This window comes from Grampus griseus (genome assembly GCF_964374135.1).
Source record: "Grampus griseus genome assembly, chromosome: 2".
Lineage (NCBI taxonomy): Eukaryota > Metazoa > Chordata > Mammalia > Artiodactyla > Delphinidae > Grampus > Grampus griseus.
In genome coordinates, this window is record NC_139018.1 from 113,354,202 (window position 1) to 113,375,455 (window position 21,254).

At 35.4% G+C, this 21,254-nt stretch overlaps 1 protein-coding gene and 1 pseudogene across 6 annotated transcripts in view; one reads left to right on the top strand and one right to left on the bottom strand.

Moving 5' to 3' along the window:
* UACA (uveal autoantigen with coiled-coil domains and ankyrin repeats) overlaps window positions 1-21,254 on the bottom strand; it is an 85,034-nt gene that overhangs the window by 13,068 nt on the left and 50,712 nt on the right. For 3 of the 5 annotated variants that reach the window (XM_082647417.1, XM_082647416.1, XM_082647418.1), the window contains exons 4-13: window positions 19,892-19,956; window positions 19,039-19,096; window positions 13,216-13,286; window positions 13,006-13,112; window positions 9,602-9,783; window positions 8,387-8,424; window positions 5,623-5,691; window positions 4,453-4,560; window positions 3,873-3,905; window positions 2,889-2,987 (exon numbers count right to left, since the gene is read on the bottom strand). In XM_082647417.1, the coding sequence (XP_082503543.1) occupies window positions 2,889-2,987; window positions 3,873-3,905; window positions 4,453-4,560; window positions 5,623-5,691; window positions 8,387-8,424; window positions 9,602-9,783; window positions 13,006-13,112; window positions 13,216-13,286; window positions 19,039-19,096; window positions 19,892-19,956 (830 nt within the window). The remainder of the gene's footprint in view (window positions 1-2,888; window positions 2,988-3,872; window positions 3,906-4,452; window positions 4,561-5,622; window positions 5,692-8,386; window positions 8,425-9,601; window positions 9,784-13,005; window positions 13,113-13,215; window positions 13,287-19,038; window positions 19,097-19,891; window positions 19,957-21,254) is intronic. The other 2 variants (XM_082647420.1, XM_082647419.1) reach the window with 1 other exon arrangement.
* LOC309818588 (mitochondrial import receptor subunit TOM20 homolog) lies at window positions 10,297-10,728 on the top strand (annotated as a pseudogene). Its single transcript has one exon. The product of its transcript is annotated as a mitochondrial import receptor subunit TOM20 homolog (transcript).

Here is a 21,254-nt window from a genome sequence, read left to right on the forward strand (position 1 = left end):
AAATACTATACTTTTGAGAGTAAAGGTATGCAGATGTACTTCATGTTTGTGTATCTGTCTATATTAGTACTAATAGCTATGTGTCAGACTCTGATAGGTGACCATGATAAAAACGGCCCACAGTTCCATAACTAAATTAATGTCCCATTAATACTTATTGCCCCAAGGGTATGGAAAAATATCTGTAAACTTAGGTAAGCTCTTTGTTCTAAGTAATATTTAATACTAGAGTCTGTAATAGGTAGTAAATGCGCTTATACATGAATGGGTAAGGGGAGGCCAAGGCACATAAGGAGTTCAAAAAACTTAGTTTGGGTTCATTACCTTGACTTGATGACTCAAATGAAAACAAATGCATGAGTTACAACATAAAATTAGCCTTGTTCTAAAATATCCATGTTTTCCCAAACCTGCTCTATAAGGAAAATGCCTACATATTAAGTATTACACGTAACACAGCAATTCTGTTGGCAGTTTATGAAGACTTTTAAGTATGTGAGATGATATAGTAGTGGATATTCAATATTTATAAATTATGATTCCTTAGTTTTTAAGGACTGCTCTCATAAATACTGGGTCACATATAAAGTGGACCCTGGAATTTTCTTTTTGAAGGTTATAAATAATTTCTAGTATAAAAATTCATCTGACTGGGGAAAATGCCCCCATTATATTGAGTGCAAAAACTTACAGAACAGGATAAATAATAAGACTACCTGTTGAATTCATGTACATAACACAAGTTATGTACAAACAAAGGTCTGAAAGGATGTCAGGTGCTAAGAGTGCTGGGCTTATAGGTGTGTTTATTTTCTACTTTTAGTTTAACTATATTTTTAAATTTTTCTGAAATAAATATACGTTGTTTTATAAGAAACAGTAAGTATTTTCCTATAGTTTATAATAACCTCATTCAAAGTTACAGACTTTCTGAAGTTACAGAAAACCATCTATTCTTAAGACATGGGAGTCTACTCTTAGGAGAAAAATAACACAAAAACAGTACCCAATTATAGGTGTCAAACTTTGATGAATACTTCAAAGGCCCACATACACTTCTGTATCTTCTCCAGCTGAGTGTAAAACTAGTATTGTAGTTAGGGGCACAAACTGCCTGAGTTCAGGCTCTGGCTCTGACACTTACTCTTATTTATAAAACCCCGCACGGGTAAACTGCTTTTTGCCTCAGTCTCTTCACTTATGAAGTGGAGATAAAACGAAAACATACCATACCAAGTTGATGTGTTTATTAAATGCATGTAAAGTGCACAAAGCAATTTCTGGCACATGGTTGGGGGTCATGAACTTGTTAGCTATCACTAGTTTCACTACTAACCTTAAAAAAAGTCTTCAAATGTGAAAAAAGATAGAAGGCCCTATACTAGACTGTTCTTTAGCTTATAAAACTGTTTCTAAATAATTTCAGAATTCAGTCTATAAATATAAACACAGGTTTTTGGTTGGTTTTTTTTTAATGTATCAAGGCATAACTCACCTGCAATAAAGTACACAAGTATACAGTGCAATGAATTTTTGCATATGTACACTTTGTGTAATTACAACTCAGATCAAGATATAGAACCTGTCTAGCACGCCCAGAAGTTTCTTCATGCCCCGTCCTGGTCAGTAACCGGCCACCAAAGGGTGGCCTCTATTCTGACCTGTATTAGCATAGATTAGCTTTGTCTAGTTCTGCACTTCACGGAAAAGGAGTCAGGCAGTATGTGCTCTTTGTGTCTGATTTCTTTCATGCAACATTATGTCTTGAGATACATCCATGTCTTTACATTCTTTTTCATAGCTACACCCATATTTTAAAATTTACACACAAAAAATTTACTTTTGTTATGTACTTTGGAGTTATATTCCACAATAAAGATAAAAGACTCACATTGAATCAGCCACTCTCTTCAGTGACCCCAATGATGAACAACATTTATAAAATATATATTTTGGCCTTGCAGAACAAATCTATGCAGTTAAAAGTCTGGAGAGTGGTCACCCTTGGTGCAAGGAGCAAGCGTGAGGAGGCTTCTGGGTACTAGTTATGTGGTGTTTCCTGATCTGGGATGTTAGATTTGTGAAAATTCTTCAACTTACTCACTTTAACATGTTCTTTTTAACGTATATTGTATTTTGATTAAAAGTTTAAAGAAAACATAGTCTTGGGGGCTTCCCTGGTGGCACAGTGGTTGAGAACCCGCCTGCCGATGCAGGGGACATGGGTTCGTGCCCCGGTCCGGGAAGATCCCACATGCCGCAGAGAGGCTGGGCCCGTGAGCCATGGCCGCTGGACCTGCGCGTCCGGAGCCTGTGCCCCACAACGGGAGAGGCCACAACAGTGAGAGGCCCACATACCGCAAAAAAAACAAAACAAAACAAAACAAAACATAGTCTTGGAAAAACTAAGAGCTAATTGAGCCAAGAAAAGATAAGTATATGATCTGAGCCTTATTAACACACTACTCTCACCAAACAAATCCATATACGCACAAGGTCCTTTCTGAGATAATCCTGGGATTACTGCTTTTCACTTAAATGATGCTTTTTATTAACACCATCATAATCATTATAATTTTACAGGTAAAAGTATGTCTTGAAAAGGTAAAGATGACAAAGAGGAAGGCTGGGGAAGAGAAACTGGAACTGAACTAAATGTCAGTTTAGTCAATTTCAATGATCTCATTTAACCTTTAAAACAACTCTGTGGAAAAAAGGACAATCACCCCAGTTTTGCCAAAGCAGCACAAAGCTCAGAGACTTTAAATAAATTGCCCGAGGTCACACTATAAAGAAGAGAGTGATAATTCAAATTCAAGCCTGACTTCAAGCCCTTTACCACGGCCCATTATGAGTTACATGAAATAAATTATTTAAGCTTTCTATACCTCAAAATACTTGAATCTATTTTTCAGAGCCTCAATAGCTCTTAGGCTTTCTTCATGTTGCTTTTCTTTAGCTGCCAAAAGGGACTTCAGCTTTTCTTTCTGAAATGGAAAGAAATAAATACAGAGCAAAATCACCCTGTGCTTGAAATTGTGTTAAAAATGTGTTTTAGAAAATGTGAATTAGAATTACTTTGAGGACTATAGTTAATGAATTCTCTAACCTGGTCAATTTATTTTTTAAAAAACGGAACTTTTTTTTTTTTTTTGGCTGTGTTGGGTCTTTGTTGCCATGCGTGAGCTTTCTCTAGCTGCGGCGAGCGGGGGCTACTCTTCCTTGCGGTGTGCAGGCTTCTCATTGTAGTGGCTTCTCTTGTTGCGGAGCACAGGCTCTAGGTGCACAGGCTTCAGTAGTTGTGGCTCGCAGGCTCTAGAGCATAGGCTCAGTAGTTGTGGTGCACGGGCTTAGTTGCTCCGTGGCACGTGGGATCTTCCCAGGCCAGGGATTGAACCCGTGTCCCCTGCGTTGGCAGGTGGATTCTTAACCACTGTGCCACCAGGGAAGCCCTAACCTGGTCAATTTTTAACTATTAGTAGAGTTCAAAATTTGTAGAACTATACTAATAATATACAATATACACAAACAATATTATGAAAAATTCAAATTTCTGTGGTTTGTTTTAAATCTTATCATTTTCAGACATTTTCTCTATAATGCTTAGAATTTTATATCTTTTCATGAAAAGTTTCATAGAAAATGAGCCATTCAGAGGCTCATTTCAGTAACAAGAAAATGCCTACAATAACCCACGCCACTATACTCAAAACATAATTTTACAGTCACACATAGGTTTTGTTTTTTCCTTTGAGCAATAACCCAAAAGAGAATTCTGTCTCCACGTCAGTTCAGGACTTAAACCTCTACTGCAATGTTATCTTCCATTTACACAACAATTTACAGCTTTAAAGTAAAACTTATCATCCTACCTCACTTTCCAGATCATCAGCAACCATTACTTCCTAAATTTAAAAAGAAGAAGAAATGTATTTTCACTCTCGAAAGTTTATGTTAAAAAGCATGAGCTTGGCAAATATCTTTTAAAAAGACTGGTGCATGTCATTAAGATTGGGGATGAGGCTGTGAGAAGAAAATGCCTATGTGCTACTACTTCTGTGCTCTACGTTGTCATTCATGCTTCTCATTAACCAGGTTCAGAAGCACTTTCGATTCTTCTGAGACCCCATCAGTTACTTAAAACTCTTATCTACTCTTCCTCCTCATGTCTTCTGTCTACTTCTTCCTCTCTAATCCCACAACTCCAATCACAGTTCAGTCCTTTATCATTACCACAGACCAACAGTGTTCTCTGTTCTTAGATCCGACCTTGTTTCATGTAAAGGTCCTAATAAGATATGACTTTCCACAGGGCAATGACCTGATTTTACCTCCTTTAGCACCTGGCACCATGACTAGCTGTGATGGGCCGTCATTAACAATTTGTTACCGATGATAATGACTCGTAGTAAAACAGTTCTGGATTTTTCTGGTATGACGCAGATTATTTACCTCATTCAGCTGTAGTTGTAAACCATTTACTTTATCCAATAATATTCTCTGTTCCTGCTGAATTTTTCTCAACCTCTCTTTCAGATCTTCATTTTCAATCTCCAGATCCTTAAATAGCAAAGATAACAGATGCCAGACCAACTTTAAAGGAGCAATTCTTACGGAAGAAATTTCTAAAAGCAGTTCACTATCATAAACAGATATATACATATATAAAACAGCTTTAAGTATAAAGATACAATAATTTCAATGACATTCAAATAATTTAAAATCTATACATGAGAAATAACACAGAAAATTATAGTCCTATGATAACTAATAAATACAACTATATACAAAGACAGCAAACCATCATGATTCTAATAAATAAGAAATAAAAGCATCATCTGGAAATAGAAAATAGCAGAAGAATATGTCATTTTAACTTTTGCCAAACACCTCTCAAATTTATGAGTTTAACAAAGCATAAGAATATCAATACTTCAGTGCTCTGATAAAACACTGAAGCCTCCAATTGAAGGCTACAGTTCACTTTCTTAACACTACATAGTAAACTATGAAAACCCAAATAAAATGCTTTTGTTTTATCATATGGAAAAGGCTATTCAATTTATATTTTAATGGTATTTCAGTCATAAAATAAACCATTTAATTATGGCTCTTTTTCCAACACAATCCAAATAATAATTATTTTTTGAACACTTTGACGAACATAAAAGGTAAAAAGTGCTATGTGGTTACCGAAATTATTTTTCTTAATCAAAATAAAAAATACTTTAAGAAAAAGTTCAGATTTTGTTTATTTACATTGATAACCATCATTTTTATCACTATAATTAATTTTCTAAAAGGAATACAAATTTATGATTTATGGCCCCAGATATATTTAAATCAACAAAAACTTACAGAAAGTTATTAAATTATTTACTTCCTAATATATATTAAAACAATACTTCTTGTAAGATAATACTGACTCAAACATTCATATCAAAAGTTAATTCTTTTAGAAGGAATTTGGCAAGAAAGTAGAATCACAAAACATAACAAGCTGCCCTTCCATCCCCTACTCATTTCCCCCTCATTTTTGCTTCCTTTCTTTTCCCCAACCCCACTACAAACAATGCTGGAATTCTTTGCAAAGGAAGATACCAATTTTTTTTTTCTTTTTACCTGAATGTTTTGATGCTCCCTCTGATCTGATTTCATATTTACTTCATCTAGCATCTGCGTCAAATTTCGCTTTGGTAAAACATAAGAAAACACAGGTTAGCAAGTATGAGAATATAGAAAAGTACACTTTCCTCAATAGGCAATACACCCAATTAGTGATTTTCAGTTTATCCAAGTTTAAATTTTGCTGTACAAAACACAAGGTGGCAGTGTTTCCACTTAAAACTCCAAATGGAAAGCATTTTTAAGGATATAGGTTTTAAATAAATCAAGTATAATCTATTTTTTAAATACTAAAAAAATAACAGAATTTAAAACCCCTACTGCTAAGTATTTATTTTAACCAAAGTCACCAAATTTTAAAAAGGAGAATTTGTACTAGAGGCAAAACTCACGTTGTACTATAAAGCATCAGCTACCATTCCCAAAAGAAGAATTTGGTGTTTAAAAAGAGGAGGCAGGGGGGAGTTACATTAATGTTGAGAGAAAATATGGAAATTACTTCTTTGAGTACTGATGAGATAAAATATCAAAGGGTGTGATAAGAAAGAGATAGACAATCCACTGACTAAAGCTATATAAAAGATTTCTAAATGACTTGGTTGGGTACATGATCTGTTTTTGTACACTTACTGCTTTGAAACTTTATTCCAGCTTAGAGATTTGCTTTAATAAAAGCACAATACAATCACTAAACAAGAGATAAAATAATTTTTTTGCCCAAATTGATCTTTAAATCTACACAATAATTTAGAAAGGTATTTCTTTCTTCCTTTTTTAGAGCTAAAGAAACAAAACGTGAATGCTTTAATTTTCCAAGATAATTTTATGTTCCACATTATTTGTTGACTCATGTGTTTAAACTATCGTACTAAAGAGCTTGGATTTAGAATTAGAGGAACAAGTTCCCATTAAGACGATGCTCTGTATCCACGATTTGGCCCAAACTACATGTCTAGCCTCATTCCTTCTACCAAAGGGCCGTTCTTGACGTGGAATCTGACCAGTCTCATCATGCATACCACTTTCAGCCCCTGCCTTCCCTTCTGGTCTCTGGTTCCTGTCACTCTGCCCCTCTACTGCCCCACGGGCATGTTAAACATGCTCCTTCATCAGGGGCTTGGTACTTGCCCTTCCCTCTGCCCTTGAGGCTTCACCCACAGAGCCGCTGGCTCCCTCCTCACTTCCTTCAGACCTCTGCTAGAATGTCAGTCACTTCCTGACCACACCATCTAAAATAGCTTCCCGCCCTCTCCCTCTTCATTCCCTAATCCTGTTCTGCTTGTCTTCAAAGCATCTGCCATGGTGCTAAATACCCATCTGCTTACTGTTCATCTCTCTCACTGGGCTGGGAGCTCCATGAGGGCAGGGAATTTGAACGCTGATATCCCCAGCACTTAGAACAGTAATGGGCATATAGTAAGTAACTGAATACATCTTATTTTTTAAACTATACTGTAGGCTTCTTGATAACAAGGATTATATGTCCCTTAGTACACAAACAAATCCTATTTACAGCAGATATTTTAAAATGTATTTAATTAACAACTGAAACAAATGAGTTTTACTGTTCTTAGCAGAATATTAACTCCATGAATTCATTTAGATAATTCCTATTCATTTAGATACCATTCCCATATTAATATTCAATAATTCTTTCTTTTAAATACATGTATATTTCAGAAATAGTTTTTCTCTTAATATGTGTGAGATGCCTGGTATTGATATAAGAGGGCACATTTTATTTCCCTCCATACCCACTTAGGTTATACGAGGAATGGGAGAAAAGTCTGAAACAGCTGCTCCAGATGGGAAAGAAAAGTGACAGCAGATATGACCCATGCAGGGACATATTACTTAATTGTGATGGACTGAAAAGGAAGCATGCTTTCATACAGCTTTCAAATTCAGGTGCAAGCTACAGAAATGATACAGAATGATGACAGGATGGCTCAGAAGGTACCTGATTACTTCTCTTCAGGGTTTGGAAGTGCTCAGGTCCCTCTCATTAGAGAAAAGCTGAAAGCCTGGAAGGGGACAGTCAGCAGAAGAGGAGAGCTGCCTACACTAGCTTTGGGTGAGATGGTTTAAAAGTGCGCAAAGCAATCCCACACACTTTAACTCGAAGAGATCAGGGGAAATGATTAGACATCTACTGAGACTGAGACACAAAACCAGGGTTAAATAGTGATTTGATAATAAACTTAGTGCAAGGTATGAATTATTTCACGTACTGTGTTTTTTTAAAAGTCAAATCCTCATTAAATTAAATACAGCAAAAAAAAGAAAAAGAAATCAAAATGTTAACAGTGGCATTGAAATCACATATATAATCAGTTTTGAATTCTGTTTTCTTCATTTCTTATTGCTTGGAAGAATTTTCCCACATTAGGGGATATTCGACTCTGTTACTAAGGGAGAATAGGAGAAAACTGTCTAGGGTCTACCAAGCTAATATTCATCATCAAAGAAACTCAACAAGGTGCAATATTCCATACTTGAAAAGGCTGGATGTTCAAGACCAGCAATCAGGAGTCTACTTGTTTCCCATTGGATACATTCATTGTAATTAAGACCCATTGTCTCAAGCTGAGTGACAGTGTCTGGATAAAGCCTCAGGATCTCATGACCTAGGTTCTACATGGGCATGATTAACTGGGAAGAGAGAACGGCATGCATTTAAACTCAAAACAGTTATATATAACCATTACCTAGGTTTACTCAACACTTTACTTAAACTGCACAATATACATAATTTTTTAACCTGTTGTAAAGATGGTCCTTTCTTCCAAACTTCTCTCCCTGAAGATTTAAAGAGAAGGAAAGGGAGGAGAAAGAGGAACAGTGAAACAGCAGGTTAACTTGGGTAGATTTGCATTCACCAATTATGTAATTAAGTCAATATTAAAGAAATAAATTTTTAAGTTTCTTTTGAAGTTTACGACCTTACAGTTAAAACAACAATGAAATATCACTTTTGCCTATCTAATCGGCAAAGTATTTTTTTTTTCCTATGACAACATCCCTGTAGATGATATTCAATGCCAGGGAGGGGAGACAGGTGAAAAATACAAAATTTAAAACATCCTAAATTAGAAGGCAACTTTTCGATATATTTTAAAAGCTTAAAAAAATGTGCATAACCTGAAACCTCTTAATTCAATTTCTAGGAAGTTATCCTAAGGGTATAATAAAAATATGCTAAAATATTTATGCATAAGGACAGTCACTAAATGGTTATTTATATTAGTAAAAACTGTATAAACAACTTAAATGATACCTATAGAAAACTGCTTAATTAAATTAAACTTAGATGGAATTTTATGCATCAATAAAAATCATACTGTAGAAAAAATATTTATTTATGAGGGAAAAGTCTTCGAACTATATTACACAAAAAGTAAGCTACAGCTCACTACAGGTGACCTCAATTTTATGCAGAGAGAGAAGACTGGAAAGATATTCCTCAAAATGTTAGTAGAGGCTCCTCAGTGGTAGAATGAGTGGTTGATTTTACTTGCTGTGCTTTTCTGTGCTTTCCAATTTCTCTTTAATAAGCATACGAAAATACTTGGCACAAGTATTCAATAAACCTTACTTGAATATTTTAAATACATGTTTAAACAATGATTCTTTCTTTAAAACTTTTTAAGTACAAGACCTTAAGCACTTCACCCCTCCTTATCAAAAAATATATATTAGCAAAACACTTTATTTGGCTCTTTCTTTTCAGTTCTTAAATTACTCCACAGTAGAGTAGGGTTGACTGGATAAACTGGACAATAAATGTAACACACTCTGCCTCAGAACAAGTGACTATAATGTAAAAACGCAGAGCTGGGGCAGAGAGGGAGATGAACCAATACTGCTTATTGTAAGGAGTGTTTTGCCTCTTACGAACTGTAGCTCTACCACCTAAACCTTTAAAAGCTGCTCTTTATTAACTAGCACTTTTCTAGTGACAGAAAACTGCTGGTACCTTTGCTGGTATTTTCTGATGCAGTCTTCAGTAAGGTTAGAATGTCCAGATTGTCAGCAATTCTTGCATAGTAAGAACTATCATGGCCGAGGGCATCCAGCAAGGTTACATCAGCTCCATTTCTGATTAAGACTTCTACTGCATCTTTGCAACCATACTCGCAACCTAGCATGAGAGCAGTCCTAGAAGGCAAGATGGAAGAATAAAAGACCTTGAGAAGGATCAAAAAAAAAATTTCAGAAATCTCTTTCAGAGGTCCCCTTCTTAAAGAACAGATATTACTTTAAAAAGCCACGTTGTTATAGACACAGATTTGACTTCACATTTTTATCTTATATTTTAACTCCATTGCATTTATAAAAAACATTTGTTTTGTGGCTTAGTTTGCAGAGCTAGCATTTTACATCTACCTACACACATCTGTTACTTCTACTACCAAATTAACCTCCTTTATTCCAGTCCTTCTATGTACTACAAGTTAATTGCCACAAAGATCTTCCACAACTGATACTGTCACCTTATCTGTGCAAAACCTACAATGATAAACCCAAGCTATTTAAATCACTTTGCAGGCCTTTCCGCGTCCCTCGTGGTGGGCGGCAGGACAGAGTGGCACAGTCCTTTCCGAGGGTTCTCGGCCAAGGGCTTCATCGTGGGCCCTGCTGCCGCCAACCCCACTCCTCGTTGGAGAGAAGATGGAGGGCTGGAACAGCGCCATCTCCGCCGGTATGTGCGGGGCCCTTTTCATTGGGTACTGCATTTACCTTGACCCCAAGAGATGGAGAGATCCTAACTTCAAGAACAGGCTGCGAGAACGAAGAAAGAAACAGAAGCCTGCCAAGGAGAGAACCGGACTTTCCAAGTTACCTAACCTTAAAGATGCTGAAGCCGTTCAGAAATTCTTCCTTGAAGAAATACAGCTTGCAAGAGTTACTAGCTCAAGGTGAATATGAGAAGGGTGTTGACCATCTGACAAATGCTACTGCTGTGTGTGGACGGCCACAGCAGTTACTGCAAGTGTTGCAGCAAACTCTTCCACCACCAGTGTTCCAGATGCTTCTGACTAAGCTCCCAACAATTAGAGAACTGTAAGTGCTCAGAGCTTGGCTGAAGATGATGTGGAATGAGAAACAAATGTCAATATAATAATCTCAATTTAAAAATATTTTAAAAATCTTAACTTGAAAGATAATCAGCTCTGGGGGAGTAAGGGCAAATAAGCTTGTTATGGACTGTCCTACACTCAAATCTACCAAAGTTAATTTTTACTTTGTATAGATCCATTTGTCTGTTTTATTTATTTTCCCAGTGAAAAGTGTATTTTGTTAGAGAGGTTTTCATTTTATAAATACACTATCAGTTACTGAAAAAAATAAAATAAATAAATCACTTTGTGAACTGAACCACATCATGCAAACGTCACCAATGAATCCCTTCTATTCCAAAACAAGAATCAGATTCCTGTTCCTGATTTCTCTCTTTAGAAGAGCCTTTCTTCTCCTACACATCTCCTTCACATTTTCACACTTAATTTTAAAATTTGCCTTCTCAAATAAATCTTCTTTTTTTGTTGTTGTACGCGGGCCTCTCACCGTTGTGGCCTCTCCCGTTGAGAAGCACAGGCTCCGGACGCGCAGGCTCAGCGGCCATGGCTCACGGGCCCAGTCGCTCCGCGGCATGTGGGATCCTCCCGGACCGGGGCACGAACCCATGTCCCCTGCATCGGCAGGCGGACTCTCAACCACTGCGTCACCAGGGAAGCCCTCAAATAAACCTTCTTTGATTAACCCCATTATCATGGACCACTGGTTTATTCTGCCATGATAGAATCGTCAGCACTTAAACATTTAACAGCATGATTGGCAGATCATAATAATGCAACAATTAAATCATCATGGAAATTTAGAAGTACTCTAGAAATTCTCTATTTTTACTGCTGAGGCAACCAACACTTAATGAAATGAAGTGACTTATCCTATATATGATTCTGTCTTCAATTGTGAATATTGAATTTCATACGGAAACTGATTTTTGCCTTTATTTGATGTCTGTTCTATTCCTCTTTTATACTCCCCGGTAGTTGCTGGAATGCAGTTTTACATAAAACAGGCATTAACAAATTTTTTGTTAATAGGGAAAAAATGTTATAGGTAAGACAGGAAGAAAGAAAAGAAACTTGAATACAGAGTGTCAGAAACAGATTTTAATTTACCTTTAAAACCATTTGATATGTCGTCTAAATATAATACACATTGCCCTATCGCATTGGTTTTTTTGTGAAGTTCCAATGAAATAACACAAACATACTTGGAAAAATATAAGAGAAAGCATTGTATACGTGGATCAGCCAGATCACCCCTTTCTGATCCTAAAATTTATTTTTCAATCAAATTTTCTTAAACATGCTTGGAGCCAGATCACAGTATCACAAAAACAAAGTAATATAAAAAAAGCCACTTTCTTAAAAATCACATTAATGATTTAATTGCTTAAGAATTTCCTCCTTTGAGATGCCTGAACAATGAAAACAATCAGAGCTATAAAATCTGACATCCAAAGACTAATTATACTTATCTACTTCCAGTGAACTACAAACAATAGAATACGTGTTTAGAAGAATAAAAGTAACTGAAAAGAAACCAACAATTTTACCAGTAATCATCTATACAATCTCAGAAACTTGTCATAAATTACTGTAATGCTTCAACTGGTGGAAGGGATGTATTTCAGATACTTTGTTGTCAGAAACTCCGTGACTATAAACATCAGAATTATAATATAGCAAGCAGCATGATACACTAGACCCAGAAAAGAGGACAGAGAGAATTACAGATAGAAATTGTTAGTGCACACCAACTAAAATAACATCAAATACAGGTGCAGAAATAAATTAATGAAATCTGTATTGGGGTACAGAAATGAACTCAGTTTCAAAGAAGGAGGTGGCATTGTGCCCAGCAGAAAGGAGAGAAAACACCTTGAGAAAATCTACACTGAAACATGTCAAGCTCCAGGACACGCAAGAACTCCCTTACTCTCAAAAGATTCACTAATGAAGAAGTAGAGACTGTAAATGTCATTTTTTATTCTTCTTCCTTATTTGAGCCCATTTCATTAAAGATTATTTTATAAGCTCAAAATAACTAGGATATAATTACTCTTTTCTTCAGTTCTTTGACCTGAACATAGGCCATAATCACTGCCTGTATTTCGAGTTTACCCTGTCATCATCCCCCATTTCCCTCTCCCTCCTTCTTCAGCCAACTCTGAAGAGTAAGAAGAAGTGAGTGCTAATTCCAAGGAAGGGAGAACCACAGGGGATAGAAAGGCCAAGTCACAGCAGCAGAGCTTCAGGATCACTGTGCATCGAGCTGGTGCCTGGGGAGCCGTGATAAAAGAATTACCTGTTTTGTTTGTCTCTGGAATTAATATCCGCCCCTCTATCTATCAGCAGTTGACATATTGTTGGCCTACACATTTGAGTAGCCAGCACAAGTGGCGTCCGCCCATCCTAAGCAACAAGAAAAATAAGACAGCATTCAGACAACGAGTCTCCCAAAACATGAAAGTCAGAATACATGAGTTGAAATGAGAATAAACATAAACTGACTTACTACATCTCTGGTATTCACTGAGGCCCCGTGGTCGCAGAGCAGCTGTATGCTAGAAGGACAGTCTGCCATAGCTTTGAGGAACAAAGGAAAATGATAAATGGTGAACATCTGTTGGTAACACGTGGTGTTTTGCTAGACCCGTATAAGGCCTAAATTCTTCAATCCCTAAAGTACTAAACTTCACATCCTTCACTCTCAGTTTAGCATTATAAGCATTGATTTTTCTATCTGAAAATGGATTAGACAAGATCATTTTGTAAATTTTGTATAATTTATTAGGACCAAGGAACACTGTCACTCTTGCAGAGGACAAGAATATACTGCTGTGCTAAGGGTAACCACTGATAATGAAAATCACACTTAAACTTTCTATTTACAGTATATTTTAAAGTATGGCTATAACTTACTGAATCCTTGAAGTGTTAGTGCAGTTTTTTTAAAAGAATCACATACTTTTTTCTTTATAGAAGACCCACAGTAAATAAAGTATGATTCATACAGTTCATATTTCCTTTTCAAAACAGAAACTGCAATGTCTGCCCTTGATGCAAAAGCAGGGTCATTTTGCTAAAAATTATATTAGAAAATCACATGATGCCTCTTCTCTGATCAACACTAGAGTTCATATTTGTATCAGGAAAAAAGTGGTCAAATTCATAAAGTACGATTGTGTTTATACTTCCCACGAGTTTTTATAAAAGTTTTATAAGTTGATATTAGTTTATTTGCACAAAAAAGTACTAAGTCAGCGTTCTTTTTTTTTTTTTTTGGTGCAATAAAGTAAAACCAAACATACATTAAAAAATCACGTCAATTTTTCATTTCTGATGTCTTTAATCCAGCAGGTCTTTTATATAAAATATATAATCTTAAAAAAAAGATAAATTGAAACTGAATACATTAATTCAGGAATTATAAAATAACAACCATTCAGGCCCAATTAAAAATAAGAAGGAAAAAATGTAAAGCATAAAAAATTCCAGAGTTATACTATACTGAACAAATCAAGTCAGTATTAAAGGTGCGATGATGGAGAATGCCAGCCGTTCATCCTTGTTCCATGGTAATAAAACTGTGTTGGGCACAGGGTGGCTCACCTAGACCACAGTTCCCAGTCTCCTTTGCATGAAGGCATGACCACATGAGTTAGATCATGCCAATGGAGTCTGACATGAGGGACATGTGCTACCTTCTGAGTCTAGGGCTTTAAAAAGTGGTTATACATTCTTCCATAATCTTTCTCCTTCCTGCTAGCAGGATAACAGGTACCTATTATCAGCTTCAGCCTTAAAGATGAGGACAACACCCCCAGGCAATGGTAGAACTGCAAAATAGAAGAAATCTGGGTCCCTGAATGACTATATGAAGCAGAGGTACAAGCCAATCTGATCATTAGGGCTGTGACATGAAAGAAATAAATTCTGTGTGTGTGTGTGTGTGTTTAAAGCAAATGTTATTTTATTTTGTCACAGCAGTATAATCTTATCCCTAACCAAGACAAAAATTGCTATCAGGAGTCAGGTGCTGTTGTAACAGATACCTAAATTATACAGCACTGGTTTAGTGGTTGGGTACTAGGTGGTCAGTAAACATATTTCAGGCTAGAAACCTTGTGATTTTTCTCACACTGTGGCAAAACGTTTGATAGATCTATCATCTGTGCTAATTTACAAGGTACACTGTGTGAGTATGGAGCCTTTCTAGGTGAAGCAATAGAAAAGAGCCCAAATTTTAGGGCATATTGGCGGCTGCTTACTGCTTCTAGTAAGAAAGAGATGAGGTCAACAAGAAAGAGATGAGGTCAAGCAAGAATTAGTTATGAACACAGTTGGAAGGGAATAGAGTTTCTAGATATTTGGGACCTCACAGGTATAGAGAAGCCAATTGTTTCTCTATACCAAACAGCAAGATATAAAACTATTGTTGGTCACAACTTTTCTCAAAGACAGCCCAATAAGGAAAAATGAAAAAAAAACAAAAAAAACAGATCCAGTCCTGGAATAAAGATCAGATTGAGGATACTATATTCCCATCCAAGACTATTATTTCAGATGACTTTGAGGTGGCAGTATTAAAATGAACAAATGAACCTATTTACAAAACAGAAGTAGAGTCACGGATGTAGAAAACAAACTTATGGTTACCAGGGGACGGGGTTGGGAGGGATAAATTGGGAGATTGGGATTGACATAACACACTACTATATATAAACTAGATAACTAATAAGGACCTACTGTATAGCACAGGGAACTCTATTCAATACTCTGTAATGGCCTATATGGAAAAAGAATCTAAAACAGGAGTAGGTATGTGTATATGTATAAGTGATTCACTTCATTGTACACCTGAAACTAATACAACATTGTAAATCAACTATATTCCAATAAAATTTTTTAAAAACTCTGTAAATTAACCTAATGTTCTACACAGTACTGAACATTTTATAAATAAATTTTCTAAATTTTGGTTAAAAAAATAAAATAAAATGAGGTAGAGAATCATGAGTCCAGAAATAAAAACAAGAAATAAAGGAGGGTTAAGAACTTTATGTCCAGAAAATAAATGGTTCCTGACATATGAAAGTGGCTGGCAACAAATAGGCCAGAAACCTACCAAGGTTTTGAGGGAATGCACTACCCCAAAATCCAAAAGCCCAGTCAGCTAAAACTAATAACTCTTCCTGTGCTTAAGCTGCCTATATAGGGGGCATACTTTCCAACATCCAATTTACCTGTGATCTTGGAGGATAATGGACAAGAACCTTCCAGAAGGCAGAGCTAGGGCCCACAGAGGACAATAAGGGATTTCTCCTAGGAAACAAAACTGGGGGGCACCTGAAGGACCTAACCAAGAAATTTACTCCAAGATCTCAGTTGAAAGCCTTTGCAAGTTTTGCTCAGCAGTATCTGCAACCTGCTGTTGAATAGTGACTGCTGTGTATTTCCCAGTTCTCCTGTTTCCAAAGGGGAGTCTTTATTTTACTTATCCTGTTCTTGCTGCATCACTATATTGTGAGGAGCAGATCTCTTTTCTTTGAGTTTATAAACTGTTGGACCATGAAGAGCCATTTCAGAGCCAAAAATACACAAGTGCACATCACCCAGAAATCCCAGACTTTGAGGTGGCTTCAGTGACTGAATTGGTTATGTATCCTCTCCCTTGGGGTGGGGATAATGTTCTATGTGTGGAAAGTAGGGGCTGCAGGAATATCTGGAAGGCCAGAGGGCTGGACTGTGGCAATTGTTACCAAAATTTGTTCTCCCCTTCTTCTACCGTGTGGCAGCTCGGCCATGACTAGTTATCTTGAGATTACATTTCTGGGCCTCCTTTACAGATAAATACAACCAACTGACTTTGGTCTTATTGATGGATTATGAGTAGAGGGCTATTTACCACTTCCAAATCTGGGCCTCAGACTGTGGGCATGCGCTCCTCCTATTCTCCTTCTCTTTCCTGCCAGCTGGAACGCAGATATGACTACAACCCTGCTGCAATGACATTGCTGAGGAAGATACCAGAGGAAAGTGGAGCAACAAGATGGAAAGAATTCAGTTCATGAATGACCTCAAGCCACCTGCCAACCTATACCACTCCATTTTTTTTTTTATAAGCAACTGATATTGGAGTTCTTTTACTACATCAACTTGGTCTTCATTCTAACTTCATCTGTATACCTACTGAACAAATATTAAAATTTCAATCTGTTAAGTTGTACCAGTTTTAAAAACAGGGATAATAAAATCTATAATATACAAAAAATTACACATACTTACTGTACATATTTTGATGAGTTTGGACAAACGCATACACTGTAATACCCTCACCACAATCAAGGTACTAAACATATGGATCACCTCCACAAATTTCCTTGTGTCCTTTTGTGTGTCTGTGTGTTTTTTGGGGTTTGTTTTTGGGGGTTTTTTTTGGTGAGAATACTAAGTACTCTATCCTCTTAATATATTTTAAAGTACACAATACCATATTGTTAATTATGTGCAATACGTTATTACATTATACAATAATTATATACAAGTTTTGTATAATAATTATACCTCAATTAAGCAGTAAAAAAAATAAAAACAACTAGAAAAAGTTGAACATTGAGTAAATGATATTGAAAACATTTTCAAATGCATTAGGTGTAATAATGGTATTACACTTAGGTTCCAAAATAGAATCATTATCTTTCAGAGATAAAAGCTGAATTGTTTATGGATAAAATTATATGATGTCTTGGATTTGATTTAAAATATGCCAAGTAGAGGAGAATAATGGGTGGTGGTATAAATGAATCAAGATTAGCCATATGCTGACAACTGTCTCAGCTGGATGAGGGGTATAAGGTATTTTAATATGATAGTCTAACTTTATGTTTCAAATTTTCATTTTTAATAATTTTTAAAACATGATTATTAACATTTTAAAAACATGATTATTTTTAATTTTTAATAATTATAACATTTTTAATAATTTTTAAAACATGATTATTAATAAGGTTGGATGGATTAAAAAACAACTATGAGAAGGTGGTAGGAGAATAGAAATATCATGTGACATATATTCATACTTCATTAAGCAGCAAAATCATTTTAAAATTTCCATCAAACAATAAATTAGTGCTACAGAAATGAATTATAATTTTTTATGATTTTAAGTTTAATTTATAAATTTGTTTTGATGAACCCATAACTACACAAGCTTGATAAGTATATCACATATGAATCTAGGTCTATGTTTTTATTTATTTTTTAATTAATATTTTTGTTTATGTAAATAGTAATACAAAATTATCATAAAAATAGAAACTCACAGGAGTCATTGTGAGGCTTAAATGACAATGTATGTAAAAATGTTCTGAAAATAATAGCACTCTATACCAAAATTTTAAAAAATGCATTGTGTGAGAGATTAAACTATCACAAAAATACATAAGATTTTTTTAAAAAGGAAAAAAATCAAAAGTATAAAAGTTTGAAGGAAATTTGAAGTATAATACATTTTTAACAGAGACTACTCTAATCCTCTAATCTACCAAGGATATTCCATATACATGAAAGGAAACAGTAGGTTTTGTTTTGTTTTGCTTTTCCTTTGAACACCTAGTTAACTAGGAATTTCAGTCTTAGAGGAGTCTGCCCAGGGGTCAGACTATCTTACATTCCAAAAATCCTTAAATATTTAACTTTTTTCTAATCATTTTCTTTAAGACACCTAAAGAATAATGCAGATAAATTTTGATATACAGTATGATTAATAAAATCTTTGAAATTACTAATATAAATCTCTTTTAAAATACAGCAAATTACAATGGTATGTAATTCAGCACTGACACCTCTAAATCAAAACAAGCACCATCACCATTAATTAAGAAGTTACTACATGCCAGGTACTATTCATGATTCAGTTATAACCACTACTGCAGTAGTATTAGTAACTTCATTTTGCAGATGAGGAAAATGAGGTTCAGACATGTTAATGAGGTAAATATAGTTTTTAAGAAAGAGAAGTCTTCCTCATTCCCATTTCTCCTACCAGTTCCCAAGCAAACACATGGTACTTACAGCTCCTTGAGAGCAGGATTATGGTTTATTCATCTTTGGACTTTCAGTATCTAGCAACCTGGCCTGTAAATATTGGCTGAATGATTCTTTTTAAGCCGTACAATCCAATAAATTTCAAATCTGAATAAATAAAAAATTCATAACATTCTGTTTCTCCATGAATTATACAAATATATTCATGTTAAAACTTTGAAATTAATTTAAATGCCCAGCCATTTTAACAAAGATTTGTTTATGTCCAAGTGAAACCTTTGCTTATTACCTGCATCGTGAAGTGCAGTTCTTCCCTGCAGGTCTACATGTTCAGTGGGACAACTGTACTGTTTTAAAACACAGATATTTAGTAATCTAAGAAAGTTTTATTTCCAAGTTAAATATCGAGACTCAAATGAACAGCTGTTATTTAATCTTAAAAATATTGCATTTATCAAAAACTCTAAAGAGTACTAGACAAGCCATAAATATTTTGACATGCGACAAATATAATAACATTATACTGCAAATTTAACAGTATTCCAGTAAACAGGAAAACATATGGTACATTACAATCGCATGAAATATAGAAACTGTTATTGTTTGGGGTTTTTTTCCAGCAAGAATTAAAACTTGAACAATTGAATCAGAAAAAACAAATGAGTTCTGCTGTGAAACTTAGTGGCAAACATGTTTAAGGAAATGTGTGACTAGACCTTTCAACTGAAAACGTAATTTAGCCCAGTAGTTCACAGAATTTTGTGGTTGCCTGATTATAAGCTTAACTAATGATGTTATTACATAGTCTGAGTTATTGATGTTTATACAGAAATATATAGATCCTATGCTGTATCACTTCATCGCAAGTCATATACCAGATGACAGAAAATTCCAATCTCCAGCTAATGTCAACAGGAAGGTCAAGTCTTTGTTGTTTATTTTTAATACACTGAGTTATGCAATTCACTTCCCTCAGAGTCTTTGCTCTTTATTGTTCACATTCTTTCACAAATGATGGAAAAAATATTATGTAAGCTAATAGTCAAAGCTAGCCTACTATTTTCTTTGATCTCAAGTTCCAAAAACACATCTGTTATTTGCAGTCAAAATAATAAAGTCAAAGTATTAACCACTTTTACTACCTGTAGAAGTTTTTGTAGACACAGTGCATGCCCATACTTTGCAGCCAGGTGAAGAGCATTCCTCCCTAGAAAAGAAATAATTTTAAATATATGATAAGGGTCATTTTCTTCACATGTGAATTCTCCTTAGAAATGTGCTTCAGTTTTCCAAAATCAGTTGACAGACTACTTCATTTGTAGGCATGCTTTAAGTTTCTAAGATGTCTCACCCAGTTTCATATTTTAATTAGAGATAATGTACACACCAAAACAATGAAGATGGGAAGAAAAAATAAACATACAAACTCATTACAGAGCAAGAATTTTGTCTTATTCACCACTGTATCTCCAATACCTGGAGCAGTTCCTGAAACAGAGTAAGTAATTAAATATTGCCATAGGAGAGAAGGGAGAGAAAGAGAAAGAAAAAGAAGGAATGGGGATAGGAGGGAGAGAAAGATAACTAGATTTCACGTAACATTTCTCAACAGGCAGTGTGGATACCAAAATGGAGAAAGGTTAAGAGATGTGAGTCAAAGAAAGGGTATTCTCTAACTAATTTTTATGCTTCAACTAAAATTCAAAGTTTACAGAGAGATTCTGTCTCTGAAAATCAGACAATTTTTTCAAATATGTGATTAAAATGTGCAAATTTAAAGGAAATGATGAGGGGAGCAGGGAAGAGGTCACCAGATAATCTGGAAGGTTAACTCTGAATACTGAAAAAGGTAATTTGCAGAGAACATTCTACCTCCAAACACTATTTCTCCTAATTGTACTTCTTTACACAAATATCTTTCTTGGATGGTGAAAACTACAAGGGTTTCACCAGACTATTCCAGCTTCCAATCTTTAATGCTCTTAATTTCCCTCTAACTTCACAAACTTCTCCAAACGTAATTGTACTTCACAAGTAGACCTTTCTGCTAGAAAAGTAATGTGTGTTCTGTTCATCCTGGATGAAGGAATAAATTGACTTTCAACTCTCATTCAGTTTTATATGCATGTAGATAGGTGAATACGTTTTGCTGGGTCTGATCATTTCTGTGTAGCTAACAGGTTCTAGAGCAAAAGGCAGTGAGTCCAGACCTTTGAACAGGTAACATATTCAACCACTCCTAAACATCCTCTACAAATAAGTCAGATGTAACAATTTCAAATTTCAATTTGCTACTGGTCATGGACAAACTTTCTAGAAACATTTCACATCCTGAAAAGTGACTAGAATAACTGGTGCTTACATGAGAAGTAAGAGAGAGCATGGAGTGGATAGTGAGGATAGACACAGTGGCAACAGTCCCTGGTGTTTACCAAAACGCCACAGAAACTTGGTCACATTAAAATGTCAGGTCAGGGCTAAGGAAATACTAAATCCAGCCACTTG